The 14,748-nt window shown below is 52.9% G+C and overlaps 1 protein-coding gene across 1 annotated transcript; it reads right to left on the bottom strand.

Annotated features, from left to right (window-relative positions):
- Positions 1–3,640: 3,640 nt before the first annotated feature.
- On the bottom strand, positions 3,641–11,990 carry LOC121160443 (DNA dC->dU-editing enzyme APOBEC-3-like). The gene is made up of 8 exons (XM_040986239.1): positions 11,839–11,990; positions 10,650–10,800; positions 9,255–9,528; positions 9,045–9,159; positions 5,445–5,601; positions 4,935–5,202; positions 4,673–4,785; positions 3,641–3,795 (listed from the first exon to the last, which is right to left on the bottom strand). The coding sequence occupies exons 1-8, from the start codon at positions 11,910–11,912 to the stop codon at positions 3,739–3,741; spliced, it is 1,209 nt and encodes a 402-aa protein (XP_040842173.1). The 5' UTR covers positions 11,913–11,990; the 3' UTR covers positions 3,641–3,738.
- Positions 11,991–14,748: the final 2,758 nt, after the last annotated feature.

Below are 14,748 nucleotides of genomic sequence, written 5' to 3'. Positions count from 1 at the left end.
GGGACCCTCAGGCTAGATTCTCTCTCAGCATTTACACCCTCTTGCTTTGGTTTCTCAGGCGTCTAGAGTGAGCCACACTTCTGAACCATCCCTGGGTCTTAGCATGAACAGAAATGAAATACTTCAGAGACGGCAGCAGCCAGGGCAAGCACGGCTTGAGTCGTCATGGGCAGGTGCACTTTGAGGGGATTTAAACAGAAGGCTTTCACCATGAAGAGGAGCTGCTCCTGAAATCATATTTATTTTTTAAAAGATTTATTTATTATTTTATTGGAAAGGCAGACATATAGATAGGAGGAGAGACAGAGAGGAAGATCTTCCGTCTGATGATTCACTCCCCAAGTGGATGCAACGGTTGGTGCTGTGCCAATCCAAAGCCAGGAGCCAGGAGCTCCATCCGGGTCTCCCTTGTGGGTGCAGGGTTCCAAGACTTTGGGCTGTCTTTGACTGCTTTCCCAGGCCACAAGCAGGGAGGTGGATGGGAAGTAGAGCTGCTGGTACTAGAACCAGTGCCCATATGGGATCCAGGCACATGTACCCCAAAATCATAATTAATGGGGGCTGGCAGCAGTGAGTCAAGCTGCAGTTTGAGATGCTGTCCTCCTGTAGGTGAGCCAGTTTGAGTCCCTGCTGTTCCACTTCCTATCCAGCTCCCTGCTAATGTGCCTGGGAGAGCAGCTGGTGTCTCCTGCCACCCACTGGGAGACCCAGATCAAGGTTGCTTCTGCTTGGTCTAGCCCTGGCTGTTGCCATTGGGGCAGTGAGTGGTTGGGAGGTTTGTCTCGCTCTCTCTCTGTAGCTCTGCTTTTCAAATAAGTAGAATAGTGTTAACATATCACATGTATTTCTGGGATCAGGAACTGCTTCGTGTCTCTTTGCCACAGAGATTTTAATTTTTTGAAACCTCAATATCATTCTCAGGTTTTGTGCATCTTTTAAAAGATTTTTTTTTATTTAAAAAACAAATTTACAGAGGAAAGAGAGATTTTCAACCAGTTCTTTCCCTCCCCAAAAGGCCGCATCAGCTGAAAGATGTGATCTGAAGCCGGGAGCCAAGAGCTTCCTCTGGTCTCCCACCTAGATACAGGGGCCTAAGGACTTGAGGCACCCTCTACTGCTTTCCCAGGCCACAAGCAGGGAGCAGGATGGGAAGTGGAGCAGCCAGGACACAAACTGGTGCCCGTATGGGGATACTGGCGCCACAGGCAGAGATCTAGCTGGCCCCATGTATTTTTTTTTAAGAGTAAATTGAGGCACAATGAAATGCTTTAAAGAGTCCGCTTGAGGTACACCATGAATTGGGAAACAGCACACTGAAGGAGGCATGGTGCTCAGTGCAGAGCGGTCCACCGACGGCTGCTGCGAGGAAAGATGGAGGTGAAGGGACCGCTGCATTGGGGTGTGTGGGACCGCCCAGTCGCTCAAGCCCACGTCCGTGCATCAGTGCGCGTGATCCGCTGAGGTTAGCTCAGGGCAGTTTCACTTTGATCTGTTGTTGATGTTCTGGACCTCCTTTCTGCCGCAGCACCAACCTTGACCGAGCCTCTTCAGAGCTTGCCTGGGCAGTGCGGGGGTGCCTCCATCTGGCTTCCCTACAATCAGGAAACCCAAACTTCCATTCCTTTTTTCCTTTTAAAGATTGATTTTGTTTATTTGAAAGCCATTGCTGCTATTGTTGCTACTATTGGTCACGTTTAGTGTTACTGTTAATATTATTGTGGCTCAATTCATTGTTACTGTTGTTAGGTCCAAAATCGTCCCACGGTCCCAGGTCCCAGCGTTGGATAGCAAAGAACCAGACGTGGATGCAATCAGCAAGCAGAGTTTATTGAGCTGGCTAGCCAGGGTCAAGCTCCTCACAGGGACACGCAGGACCGGACTGGTGGATGAAGCAAGACCCCGAGCCAGGGACAAGCCAGATTCTTATAGGCCAGTATGGCCGTTACAGCAAAGCCTGCGCCCGCGAAAAACACTCCAATTATTTTAAAGAAAATACAAAATACTCCAATCAAATACAGGCAAGACTAAAGGCCTGCGAAATGCCTCAAGCCCTTATTCATCATGACAAGACCGAAAACACTCTAAGTTAAGGGGTTACAGGTGCAAAGCAATAGGTGACTATCTGTGAAACACAGGACATGTGGCTGTTCACTCTTATCAGGGCCACTGACCCTTACAGCCTGAGTCTGGGGGTGGGGCCCAAGTTATTTGTAAAACTTCTCCTTTTTACTTTAAATTCAAGCTGCTTCTGACTTATTCAAACCACCTCCAGCATTCAGGCCTTCCAACATTTTGGTTAAAAGGCCTAAATACTAAAAGTAGTTCGAACAAACCCTTGAACATTTTGGTTGTCTCTGTCACTGTGGTTGGCTTCATTGTTAAAACTGTTGCTGCTGTGCGAGTTATTTTCATGGTGACACAGAAAACATTTCTAAGTGGAATCCCTTGACTTGACTTTCTGCCTTGTTCCACCTGGCAGTCTCGCGCGTCCAGCTGGCCCCTGACACCACAGCTTGAAGTCGTACCTAGAACCCTGTACATTTAATGAAGAACTGGCCTTCCATCAGCACTTTCTGGACATGAAGCTGATGTTACCTCGTGGCAAAAGCTTCAAGTGTAAAGAGCCTGGCTCTTCCTCTCTGTCTCTCCTCTCTGTATATCCGCCTTTCCAATAAAAACATAATAAAAATAAATCTTAAAAAAAAAAAAAAGAAAGAAAGACAGACGAACAGAGAGAGATTTCTATCCAGTGGTTTGCTCCCAGAATAGCCAAGGCTGGACCAGACAAAAGCAGGAGCTAGGGACTCCATGTGGGTCTCCCATATGAGTGCAGAAGCCTAGCACCTGGACCATTGCTGCTTTTCCATGCACATCAGCAGGCAGCTGCATGGGAAGCAGAGCAGCAACCAGGACTGCAAATGCACCCACGTGGGAGCTTAGCCTGGCGTTTGTTCTTGCAGAGCACCTCTGCTCAGTGAAGTTCCACTCTATGTCTTCATATCAATTTTAGACAGCAAGACGGGACCAAGGGACACACAAGTCACAAAATAGGTCCCAGGCTCAACAGGGGATTTTCTTGTCCATTGTTTTCTTATTTATTATTATTACTATGTTATTACTATCTATCTATCTATCTAGATAGGTACATAAAGATATGTAGATAGATGAGGTAAATACATGATTATTAGAAAATAGCATAGGTTTTTCAGAGTTTGAAATCATCTCTATGTTTCTCAATGATAAAGTTCTGAAGCCACTTAGAAAACTTTTTAAAAAAGATTTATTTATTTTTATTGTAAAGGCAGATATACCAAAGGAGGAGAGTCAGAGAGGAAGACCTTCCATCCACTGATTCACTCCCCAAGTGACTGCAACAGCCAGAACTGAGCCCATCCGAAGCCAGGAGCCTCCTCGGGGTCTCCTACGCCGGTGCAGGGTCCCAAGGCTTTGGGCCGTCCTTGATGGCTTTCCCAGGCCACAAGCAGGGAGCTGGATGGGAAGTGGGGCCACCAGAACCTGAACCGATGCCCATATGGGATCACGGAGCATGCAAGGTGAGGACTTTAGCCACAGGCTACCGCGCTGGGCCCCCGAACAAAAGAAAGAATTATTAAACAAAAGAGAACAGTCACGGGAAGGCAGGGAGGACAGCAGGTCTTCGGGGACTGGGTGCCTGTAGAGTTGGCAGGGAAGGGGCAGCTGTCTGGGAGTTCGTGGGTGCCGCAGGGCCAGGTGCAGTCACTGCCTGAGGCTGAGGTCACTGAGGGCATCATTCAAGTCATTCAGACTCCAGACCTGTGGAGCAAGGAAGAGAAATTAGGGGGCCAGAGTTGTGGTATGACAGGTAAAGCCTCTGCCTAGGACGCTGGCATCCTACATGAGCACCAGTTCCAGTCCCGGCTGCCCTACTTCCCACCCAGCTCCTTGCTAGTGCACCTGGGAAAGCAGAGGAGGACAGCCCAAGTGCTTGGTCTGCACCTACATGGGAGACCTGGATGGAGTTCCGGGGCCCTGGGTTCAGCCCGCCCCGCCCTTGGCCATTGCAGACAGCTGGGAGAGTGAACCAGCAGTTGGAAAATCTCTGTCTCTCCCTCTTTCTCTGGGACTGGCACAATAATGTAGCATGTAAAGCCATGGTCTGCAACAGCAGCATCTCACAGGGACGCTGGTTCTAATCCCGGCAGCCCCACTTCCCATCCAGCTCTCTGCTTGGGGCCTGGGAAAGCAGTCGAGGACAGCCCAAAGCCTGGTGACCCTGCACCCATGTGGGAGACCCGGAAGAGGCTCCGGGCTCCTGCCTTTGGCCTGACCCTCCCTGGCTTGTGGCCATTTGGAGAGTGAACCAACTGATGAAAGATATCTCTGCCTCTCTTTCTTTAACTCTGCCTCCCAGAAAAATAAATCTAAAGAGAGAGAGAGAGAGAAATTAGGCAGCACTAATTAATGTGAACCTGCACAAGCCGAGAGAGGGGTGAGTAGGCAGCAAGGGATGAAAAGACAGGGCCAGAAAGAGAGATGACAAGTGTGGGAGGGATGGAGGAGGCAGAGGCCCTGGGGCAGAGATCGGCAGAGCAGGGGGTCTCCTGGGAAGACGTGGGGAGCGGGGCAGGGCAGGGAGAGTGAGGCAAGGCAGTTAGGGGCGGGTGGGCGTATGCCCGGGCACGCAGCTCCCCTTTAGGATCCTATCGAGCCGGTTCTGGATCTTGTCACTGCATTGCTGCAGCTTCGGCCAGGCCGGGAAAGGCTTTTCCTGGTCCACGAAGATTTTCCAGCAGTCATCAAACTCTGAGATGGGATCAGAGAAGCAAGTGAGAGTGGGGGCGGGGCGTGGGTGAGGAGAGGACTCACAGCCACCAGCCACCATGGAGGTAGGGTCTTCCCTGCCCCTCCACCCTTGCTCCTTGGAGTTCTCCCTCCTGCCCCCGACTTCCTACCTTGGAGACCCATGACAGTCACCAGGACCTGGTACTTCCACAGCAGGTACAGCCCCTTCTGGAAGTATCTGAGCCAATGGCAGTACAGGCGGGCAGTGTAGATGTGCACGCCCAGGTTTTTGTGCTTGCTGGCGAACTTCTCCAGCTCCTGAGCGCACTGCAGGCAGGGGCTCCACGAGAGGTAACAGCAGAGTTGGTATCTCTGTGCCTGGTCCAGCCTCATGGACAGGATCCGGCAAATAAGGCGAATTTCTGGATGGCGTTTTTTCTAGAAAGGATGGAGGAAGGGCGTGGATGGTTGAGGCCAGAGGCCACGTGACTGAAGGCAGGGCTGGAAACGAGGGCTGTTGTTGGCTACGTGCTTAAAAAGCTCCCACCCCGGCCAGCTTCCTACCTTCTCTTCATTCAGTTTGCCCAACGTGCTCACAGCTTGGTCTGAACTGGACAAGGATCCCAAGCCCCCCAGGGGTTGGGATGCCATCATGCACCTCCCCCGACCGCCCAAGACACCTTGCTTTGTAAGCAGCCTTTGTCAAGCAGGTCCCCTCTGGGCGACATCAGCTGGTAGCACAGGTACCACCTCCTGCGGGGATGGGGCTTGGGCAGCCGGCGCTGGTTGTTGAAGTGGAGACAGAAGGTCTCTTCTTTGAGCAGATTCCAGGAACCTCTGTGGGGCAGGAAGACGCAGGACACACCTGGCAGTCACCCATCCCCTTCAGCCTCCCTGAAGTGGCTCAAGTGGCTCCTAGCATAGGTGAGGAGGCCCTTCCTTACTGGCAAGAGAATGTTGTGGTGGGGGGATGGACTGCAAGAGTAGTAGGCAGGGGATTTGGCCTCGGTCCCATACATTACATTATCTCCAACAGCAGCTGCCTACCAGGCCATTTGCATGGGGGATGCCCTGCACCTGTCATGCCCGCCAGTGGGGTGGGACTCTCAAGAACTGTGGGTGTGCCCCTTGCATACACAGCTGCCTGCCCCTCCTGGACTCATCCCCTCCCTCTGGCTGGCAGCTCAGCCCTTCCTGGAAGTCCCAACACGTCTTCTCTGGGAAGCAGTGGCACAGAGATGGGGTGCTCAGACTCTGTGCCCTACCCCACTCAGGCATGTGGTTGGTGATCGTGACTGCCCAAGGCAGTGACCAGAGAAGCTGTTGTCCGCAGGATGGCGCTGTGAGCGGGACTCTGGACTGAAGGACTCACATATTTTTTTCTCCTCTTGTCATTATACCCCATAGAGAATTCAGTTTTTATCTTTGGTTTTGTTTTTTTTTTTTTTTTTGGTTAAAGTTTACTGATGAGAGACATAATCTCCCATCTCCCATCTACCGGTTCACTCCTCAAATTGCCTGCAATAGCCAGGATTCCACCAGGCCAAAGCTAGGAGCTCAGAAGAATTGAGCCCAGACCTGCCACGTGGGTGGCAGGGACACACGCACTTGAGCTGTCGTCTGCTGCTTCCCGGGGTGTGCAGCAGCAGGTAGCTTGATGGGGTGCTCAGCTGGAGCTCTCACCTAAGAACTGTGAGAGGGGATGACAACATCCCAGTGCTGTCACAGTGTGGTGCCACCCTCCAGCATGCCTCATCCAGACCCCAGTGCTGTCACAGTGCGGTGCCACCCACCCCCCCAGCATACCTCATCCAGAAGCCAGGACAATAGGCCTGGCCCCTTGGCTGCCACCACAGAGCCTGCTGAGGGCACACAGAGGCTGGGGCTCCAAAGCTTCTGGGGCAGGCTCAATAATGATATATTAATTGGAAAGACAGAGCTATAGAAGGAGAGACTACAGAGCTATATATAGAGAAAGAGGTCTTCCATCCTCCAGTTTACTCCCCAAGTGGCACAACAGCCAGGGCTGGGCCAGGCTGAAGCCAGAAGAAGCCAGAAGCTTCATCTGAGTCTCCTACATGAGTGGCAAGGGCTTAAGCACTTGGGCCATCTTCCATTGATTTTCCCAGGTCATTAGTAGGGAGCTGGAACGGGTTGGAAGTTGAGTCGCTAGAACACAAGACGAAGGGAAACGGGACGTGGCTGCCTGGACCCAGGTGATCACAGGGCCTTGGAACCTGTGTCGGGACCGGAGAATCCAGCTGAGGGTGCTATTCCTGACCACATAGACAGTGGGTACCACTGACCGCCACGACCCCACATTTCCAGCCACCACTGCTACTCCTGCCAATGGAAAGGCATTTCCGATACCTGTTATTCCAAAGAGGAAGACCATGGGCTCAACCAGGGACATTTCTGATGCCAACTGGCAAGTCTTCTGATGGGGATGGAGAGGGTGGACACCATTCCTGGAGTGTGGCCTTGCCTTAGCAGGCAGCAGCCCCCACAACAGGGTGGCTGGTAAGAACTCAAGCTGAGGGCACCATCAGGGACATGCACAGCATAACCAGCCCTGGATCTCCTATTTCACCCCTTCAGGTGTCCGGTTCTGGAAAGGCCCCTGGCAGGGTAGGGCAAGGTGTGTGGGCCTAGCAACTTGACCTCTTCAGCATTCAGTCTCTCAACAGCATGCGAGCACCTGCAGGACTACTTCCTGCTCATTTCCAGTAATGGGGCCTCTGCTGGGGCCAAGGAAATGTATATATCGCACATGCATTGTGCTTTTACTGCAGCATGGTGTTGGCCCCTGGAGTGACTTGTCAAGGTCACGAACGTCGGTAGCAATGGGTTGACCCTAAAGGGTGGGAACTTGGGCAGAAGGTCTGAAGGAATGTGCTCCCCTCTGCCTCCTCTGTGATAATGTCCTGGGGCCACAGCCCATGGAAGGTTCCAGAATGAGCCAGGTCCTTTCCCACACCCACAATGGGTTGGAGGCATTGCTCTAGCATTCCTCCACTTAGGTCCACCTGCCCCTCAGGTGACCAAATAATCCCTGACGCTGGGGTGATTCAAGAAAGCCCAGAGCAGGAGCCGGGCAGCCAAGGGTGGGGGTGGGGAACGGGCACGTCCTGGGGGTCAGAGTGACTGCGGCTCACGGCCCTCCTCTGCTCGCCCAGCCAGGTCATGCTTGACAGAGAGTGGCAGTGTAGGCAGAGTGGACTTAGTCGGGGGCTAGACCTGAAAAAGTCCTCAAATTGGGATGTGGAGGTGCTGTCTGGGGCGGGGTAGGGTGGGCAGAATCAGGTGACCTCAGAGGGCTCGGCATTCAGGACCCCTCAATGTGGTGAGTGAGTCCTAGGAAGCGGAACACAGGGCGTCGTGGTGCCCTGGGTGAAACTGCTGCCGTGGCCGCCACCTGCACCATGTGTTGGGGTGGCCAGGTTCCTGGATGCTCTGCTTCCTGGACGTAAGTAAGTGACGACCCACGTGCTTGGCTCCCTACCACACCCACGTGGGAGAACCTGCCTCAGGTTCCTGGCTTAGACTCAACTGGTGCAAGCCTTTGGGCATGGAAGAGCTCTCTGTCTTTCCCCTATCCCTACCCTTGAATGAATACATAAATCTGAAAAGTAGGCCATGTGACAGAAGAAGCTTCCGGGGGTCTCACCCTTCGAGTTCCCCAGCTCCCCTTCCTCACCACAATCTTTCTGAAGGACAGACTGTGTTGTTGGTTCCTTGTGGCTTCTGTCTCCTCCCTGTCTGCAGGCTGTGTTCCTGCCCGAGCTGGGCTTCTGGGGACGCCAGTGGGATAAGTAGGAGGGTGGGGGGCGGGGAGCACAAGGGAAGGTCTAGCAAGGAGTCCTCCATGCCCCAAGCCCTTGGCCACTGTAAGCTCATGTGTGGTCAATCTAACCCCTGGCACCCCAGGAGAATGCATCTGGACATAGACCCTTGAAAGGGGTGATTCAGGCCCTTTGGTTGGGCTCTGGCCAATCTCACAGCATCCATCCTGGGAGTACCACTATCCCAGAAAGATGCTGGAAGAGACCACCCCTTGGGAGGAGTGTGTGGGGGAGACATCTGCCAGCAGAACTATGGGAAATCTGCACTTGTTCCTGGCAATCCCTCCTAGACGCCCTGACTCATTTCTATGTCTGGAAATTCGAGTCGCTCTTGGAGGACACTTCTGGAACCTCTTGGTTTTCACATTCACCCTGCACCCACACCCGGGGACAGAATCCGTGTCCTCACACACGCTTGCTGCACAGGGAGCTGCTCACCTGAGGATCTGATCCAGGTTGCCGGCCTGCCAGCTGTAGTTTTCATCCAGATTTTCCCAAGGCTTAAACATGCTTCCGTGGTTGTCCACAAACACTTCCCAGCACTGCGAAAAGTCTGAGAGAGCAGCCAGCCGTGAGGGCTGCCCCGTCTCCAGGCCTCGGCTCCTGGCTCCCCTGCCTTCTGGTCTTCGACTTTTCCACCCTGCTCACCTTGGAGAGACATGGCCTTCATCATGACGCCCTGGCTGACCAGCTGGCGAAGGCCCACCTGATTCTGCCGCCTCTCGGGGTAGTAGAGGCGGGCAATGAAGATGGTCAGCTTCACGTTCCTGTTGGTGGCCAGGAACTTGGCCACCTCCTGCGCACAGTTGCAGCAGGGGCTCCAGGAGAGGTACCAGGTCACCTGGTACTGCCCCTGGGCATGGGAGAGCAGGTTGTTCTCGAACCACGAGAGGAAGGACAATTCCACATGGAGCCCGCCAATCTGGGAAAAGTGAGGGGCCCTGGGTTGGAGCACCAGGCATCTCCCACTCTGCCCTCGGTTATCCCTAACCCTTCAGTTCTAATGCCGACTCTCCTAGACATCTGTTTAACAAGGAAACCTGCCCGCCCTGCCTGTGCACTGGCCAGCTGGCCACCTGTCTGCTATGGGTCGCTGATGGGAGCTGTGACCCCGATGACCTCTCATCTGAGACCTGCAGATTGTGTGCAATGTATGGCTCATGTCAGAGACTTGCATGGGAAGGAAAGAAAAAAAAACAAACAAAAACAGTGATCCCATGAAGGCTGTTAAATGGACACCATGTCACATTCATATGGCAAGTGTCATAGCCGATCCCCCAATTCCTCCTGACTTCAGAAAACTGTGGGTACTAGATAAGTGCGGAGTACACAGGCAGGCTCTTCAAAAAGTCAGTGAAAATGTATATTCCAAAACAAAAAAAAAAACCCTGCCTTTTTTTTTAAAAATACCAATTAAAAGTAATCTTCTCTTCATCCTGTGTCCTACCCCCAACGCTGCCAAGTGTCCCTGTGCAGACTCTCGGCTCTTAGGACCCTGCTCTGAGGCTGGCCTGCCCATCCCATGACTTGCTCCCACCCCCAAAAATATTCTGAGGAGCGAGCCTGAAGTTCTGGGATAGCGGGTCGGGTGGGGAGCAAGGTGGACATTCCCAGGTGTGGCCGCTTGTCAGGGCAGGCACTGCTGGGGATGGTACCTGCTCTGGCAACTGCTGGGTGCACCTGTTGTTGGATTTTATCCTGGGGGGGGTGGGGGTGCAGAGGTCAGGGGTGTGCCCATCTGCAGGTAACCACACCCTTGCTTTGGGGGACTCGGGACTGAGTTGGGGCAGGCCAGGCTAACGGCCTTGCAGCTAACGGCCAGGTGCACAACGCGTTGTAGCTTTCTACCAATGCTCTTTCCTGCAGCTGGCATCGCCTGCGTTGCTCAGTCTGCATCCTCAGCTGGCTGAGCTCACACGTGGGATGTGAGCAGTCTAGCTCATTCTTTCCTACAAATTCTTATTGACACAAAGGAAACACACTCCATGCCGCATATCTTGTCTGCAGGTGAGCATGGCACTCCCGTCCCTAGCCCCCCTGTACCTGGTTACTGGAGACCCCCTTTGAGAAGGTGCTGGCTCCCTCCACCTGGAAGCACAGGAAGGTGATTTTCCGATCCTTGGCCTTTTTCAAGTTGCAGAAGTTAAAGTAAAAATTTTCTTCATCTAAATGTGTTGTCCAGTTTTGGAAGTAGCTGGAGAGAAAAATGGAAACGCAGATAGGGACGCTGGTTCTCCAGGGACCCCCAGGGCATTGAGGCAGCCTGTCCCCGAATGCATACCACCCTGAGGCTTTTCCTGTGCATTACTCCTTAGTCCCTTAGAAATGAGCAAAATGTAACCCTCCCAAAAAAGGCCCTTTCACCTCTGCCCTCTTGCTTCTGATATCAGGGCAGACCCTAAATTCACAGGCACAGCAGCCCACACACTCATCGATGGAAAAAAAGAAATTAAGACAAGTTGGTGTTTCCCTTGAAACAGTTTTGAAATCCACCTGTGGCTGTTCCATACTATGTATCTTCCAGGAAACTTTTTTTTTTTTTAAATCTCTAGTATTCGTAGGGGGACCTCACCACCTGTGGATCCAGGAGCAGAGAGGCTCAGAACCAAAGTGGGGACGGGTGGGCTTGCACACATCCCGGAACTGTGGGACCCTCTCAGCCCAGCCAGGCCCTGTCACCTTGCCCGGGTATGGGGGTGGCATGGGGGCTGGGGTTAGGATCCAACTTTTCTGTGCTGTTTCATTGTACTAAGAGCGCGTTAGCCGGCATAATCGCCTGCATTCCACAGTGATGATACTGGTAAGTCTGGAAGGTGGAGAGTGACCAGGACCCAACTGCTCAGGCTGGGGCCCTCACTGGGGACATTCTGCCCAGGTGCCGCACCCCGGCCTCTTCTTCGATTTTGATGAAGCAGTTACCCCATCAAAGTGCACACACAGAACTACCTGCATCACAGCTGCAAGGCGTAGAAGGGAGACTCAGTTCAGCTCCCACCCGCCACTGGGGTAGGTGGGGCCAGAGTGGCCAGTAAGAAGTGCCAGCAGGTGAGAGAGCACCCTTGCTGCTCTGCCAAGGGATGTTGGATGCTGCGGATGCCCACTGGTGGGAGAGGGGAGAGGTGGAAGGGGAGGCCCAGGGTGGGGCGTAGCTGGGCTAACGGCAAAGCTGGAGCTGCAGAGTTGGGGTGTGTGTACGGGGGTGGGGTTGGGCCTGATGCCCAGGCCAGGCTACCTGTACTGGGGACTCCTGTGTTGTGGGGAGGCTGCTCCCGGCCCCGTTCTTTCTCCGGACCTCCAGGGCTGCATTTCTTGTTGCCAGGGCTCTGTCCGGGGAAGCTGTTCTCTCTGAGTGACTTCCACTCTCGCAGTGCTGCTCCACCTTCTTGCTGCTCCAACAGGAAATGGGAGGGTCATGGGAGGTCTTTCCTCTCCTCTAAGGGGCAGAGCCAGAGTCGGCCCTGAGACCGCCCCTCCGTGCTGGCTGGCTGGCAAAGGGAAATAGAAAGTGAAAGGGAGTAAGGGAGTTTTTGAAGCAAGTGGAGAGGAACAGACGAAGAAGGAACCATTTATTGCAGCGCAAAGCCATTTGGAGTCGTGTGTGTGTGTGTGTGTGTGTGTGTGTGTGTGTGTGTGTGTGTTTCTGAATGTGCATGCCCGTGGGCTTGTTGAGATCCCATGTGAACGCGCATTTCACTGCCTACAAATCAAAGCACTTCTGGCCATTTTCCACCGGGGGTTTCCAAGACAGAGGGAGGCGGAGGAGCTCACAGACTCTGCCTGGTGGACAGGGCTGTGGGTCCCTGGGGGAGGAGGGCGCTGATGGAGAGAGAGGTTTGGAGACTGCAGGTGGAAGAGGGAGGACGGAGATGGGAACCAGGGAGCCCCCACTGTGGGCTGGTCTGGAGAACCAGGTGGGCAGTGCATCCTTAGCATGGTTCCTGGTGGGCAGGTGTGTGCTCTGTGGAGGCTGGAAGGAAGAGTGCCTGGGAAAGGCGCCGGGGGTGGGGGTGGGGGGGAGACAACATCCCTACCCCAGGGAAGATGATCTGCCCGGTGCCCCACAGAGGGGAATTTTGAACAGTGAAGTTTTTTGACTAGAAACAAGGGGCAACACTATTGCTTAAAAATAGGCACTTCCATTGCTAAAACTAGGAGACACTTTTTTTTTTAATGTTTGAAAGTTAGAGTTACAGAGAATGACAGAGAGAGACAGAGAGAGATTCTATGCATTCCGTCTTTCCCCAAATGGCTGCAATAGCCAGGACTGAGCCAAGTTGAAGGCAGGAGTTAGGAACTCCCACGTGGGAACAGGAGCCCAAGCACTTGAGGCATCTTCCATTGCTTTTCCAAGTGTACCAGTAGGGACGTGGACAGGAAGTGGAGCAGCCAGGACTCATGGAATGCTGGTGTGGCAGACGGCGGCTCCAGGTGCCATGCTGCAGTTCTGGGTCCTGTGGTTGCAGTTTTCACAAGGCTGCTCCCTGGAGACCTAGTCCAATGAGTCCTGTCTGAAACGCTGGCTGCTTGCTCCTGCTGGGCAGTGCCCCGGCTTGCAGGCCTCTCCCGTGCTGCCCGACCATTCGCTCCTGAGGTCACTGGAGCATTTGCAAAGCTGGGAGCCAAGCGGCTGTGAACCCCACCAACCTTCAGCTCTCTCTTCTGACAGCAGGACCCAAGAGGGGACTTCTGGGTGGTGTGCTAACTGCATATTTCATTTTGTAAGAAACTTCTGCATGCCGGGGCAGACTATTGGGCTGTAGCCTTGCCAGCCCTTCAGGGACGAGCAGGACCCCCGGCCCCGTGTGGATTCCCCAGCGGTTACGCTAGCTTAGTCGCCGACAACGTCTTGGGTGATGTTGTGCTCTGGGGTTTCACTTACCGAAACAGCAGGAGGTGGTGAAAGTGTCTAATAAAATGTTTGCTCCTATTTTTCTGTTCTTTTTTTAGTATTGTGGAAAGAAAGTATAATATCCACCTACCTTTAAAAAAAATATATATATATATATTTTAACTTCTTTTTAAATTACTATCATTCTATGATACAGTTCCCTAGGCCTGGGATTTCCCCTGCCCCCTCCCCAAAACCCCTCCACCCCACCAAATTCTCCTATATTATTACTATAGCATAATTCTTCATAAATAGTCACATGTTCATCATTGCGGGCATGGACAATGGCAGAGTCCAGCATCCTATTGTTAAGATACAGCTGATAGTTTCATTAGTAGTCCATTCTTGTTCTGGAAGTAGAGATGCACACTGCACTGCATCCTCACATCTGGACATGACAGTCTCCATTACACATTCACCACACATCCCTCTTAAATGAAAAGCCACAATGCAGAATCAACAACAGGAAGAAAAATAGAAATTACGAGGCATGAATTTCTCAAGAGGTTTTGACAGTTCAACAGTCCTGAATTCCTGGCAATCCCACTACTCCAATTATGATGAAATCTGTCTCGAATCCACTGGCTGCTATAGGCCACCTTAGTGTCTCCGTCTGCTCAGATCTTCACTGCCAATGGCTGGCTGGGGTAGTTGATCAATTTGTTCTGTCTTCCATCCTCTGTTATGTACCAGGTGTCCTCTGCAGGCTCCAATGTGCATTTGGATATGCTGTCCACTGCTCTGTCTGAGCAACTGAGGAGGCCCAGCTCTGACATATGCTGTCCATGGTCAGACCATGGAACCTGCAATTCTCTCCATGGTTAGGGTTCTGAGTCCAGCGGTTCCGTTGGTAAGGAATCGCCAAAGAAACTTCATCTGAGGCCATCTCAGACCTGATTCTTGTGTGTGTTTGCCAATACAGGGTCTGACATAAATTGGCCTATGCACACCCTGTTAGTTGCAATTGCTGGGTCAGTTCTGTCTCCAGGCCTGTCTTCTACTCAAACTAATGGGTGTTGGAGCCCAGCCTGATCCTGCCCACCACACACTCAACCCTGACATAAACCAGTGGGAGCTGCAGTCTAGTCAGAATGACCCATGAAACCCCCCACCAGGCCTGCCACCTGCCCTGGTTCCCATGCTTGCCAGTATGTACAGCAGACTGGTCCCGTCTTTCCCACATCCCATTCAGCTCTCATGCATGTAGATTGAAGCCTAGTTCGTCTCAACCAGCCCCACTATCCAGTCCACACT

Source organism: Ochotona curzoniae, unplaced genomic scaffold (genome assembly GCF_017591425.1).
Source record: "Ochotona curzoniae isolate NIBS_2020 unplaced genomic scaffold, NIBS_Ocur_1.0 contig_1014, whole genome shotgun sequence".
NCBI lineage: Eukaryota > Metazoa > Chordata > Mammalia > Lagomorpha > Ochotonidae > Ochotona > Ochotona curzoniae.
Note: the sequence above shows the minus strand (reverse complement) of the source record. Positions and strands in the feature narration are given on the sequence as shown.

Excerpts from the sequence above, each read along its gene's own strand:
- LOC121160443 (XM_040986239.1), bottom strand. The coding sequence starts at position 11,912 with ATGCAGCCCTGGAGGTCCGGAGAAAGAACGGGGCCGGGAGCAGCCTCC. Across the intron at positions 10,801-11,838 it reads CACAGGAGTCCCCAGTACAG|CTACTTCCAAAACTGGACAA; the intron begins GTAGCCTGGCCT and ends TTTTCTCTCCAG. Across the intron at positions 9,529-10,649 it reads AGGGGGTCTCCAGTAACCAG|ATTGGCGGGCTCCATGTGGA; the intron begins GTACAGGGGGGC and ends CACTTTTCCCAG.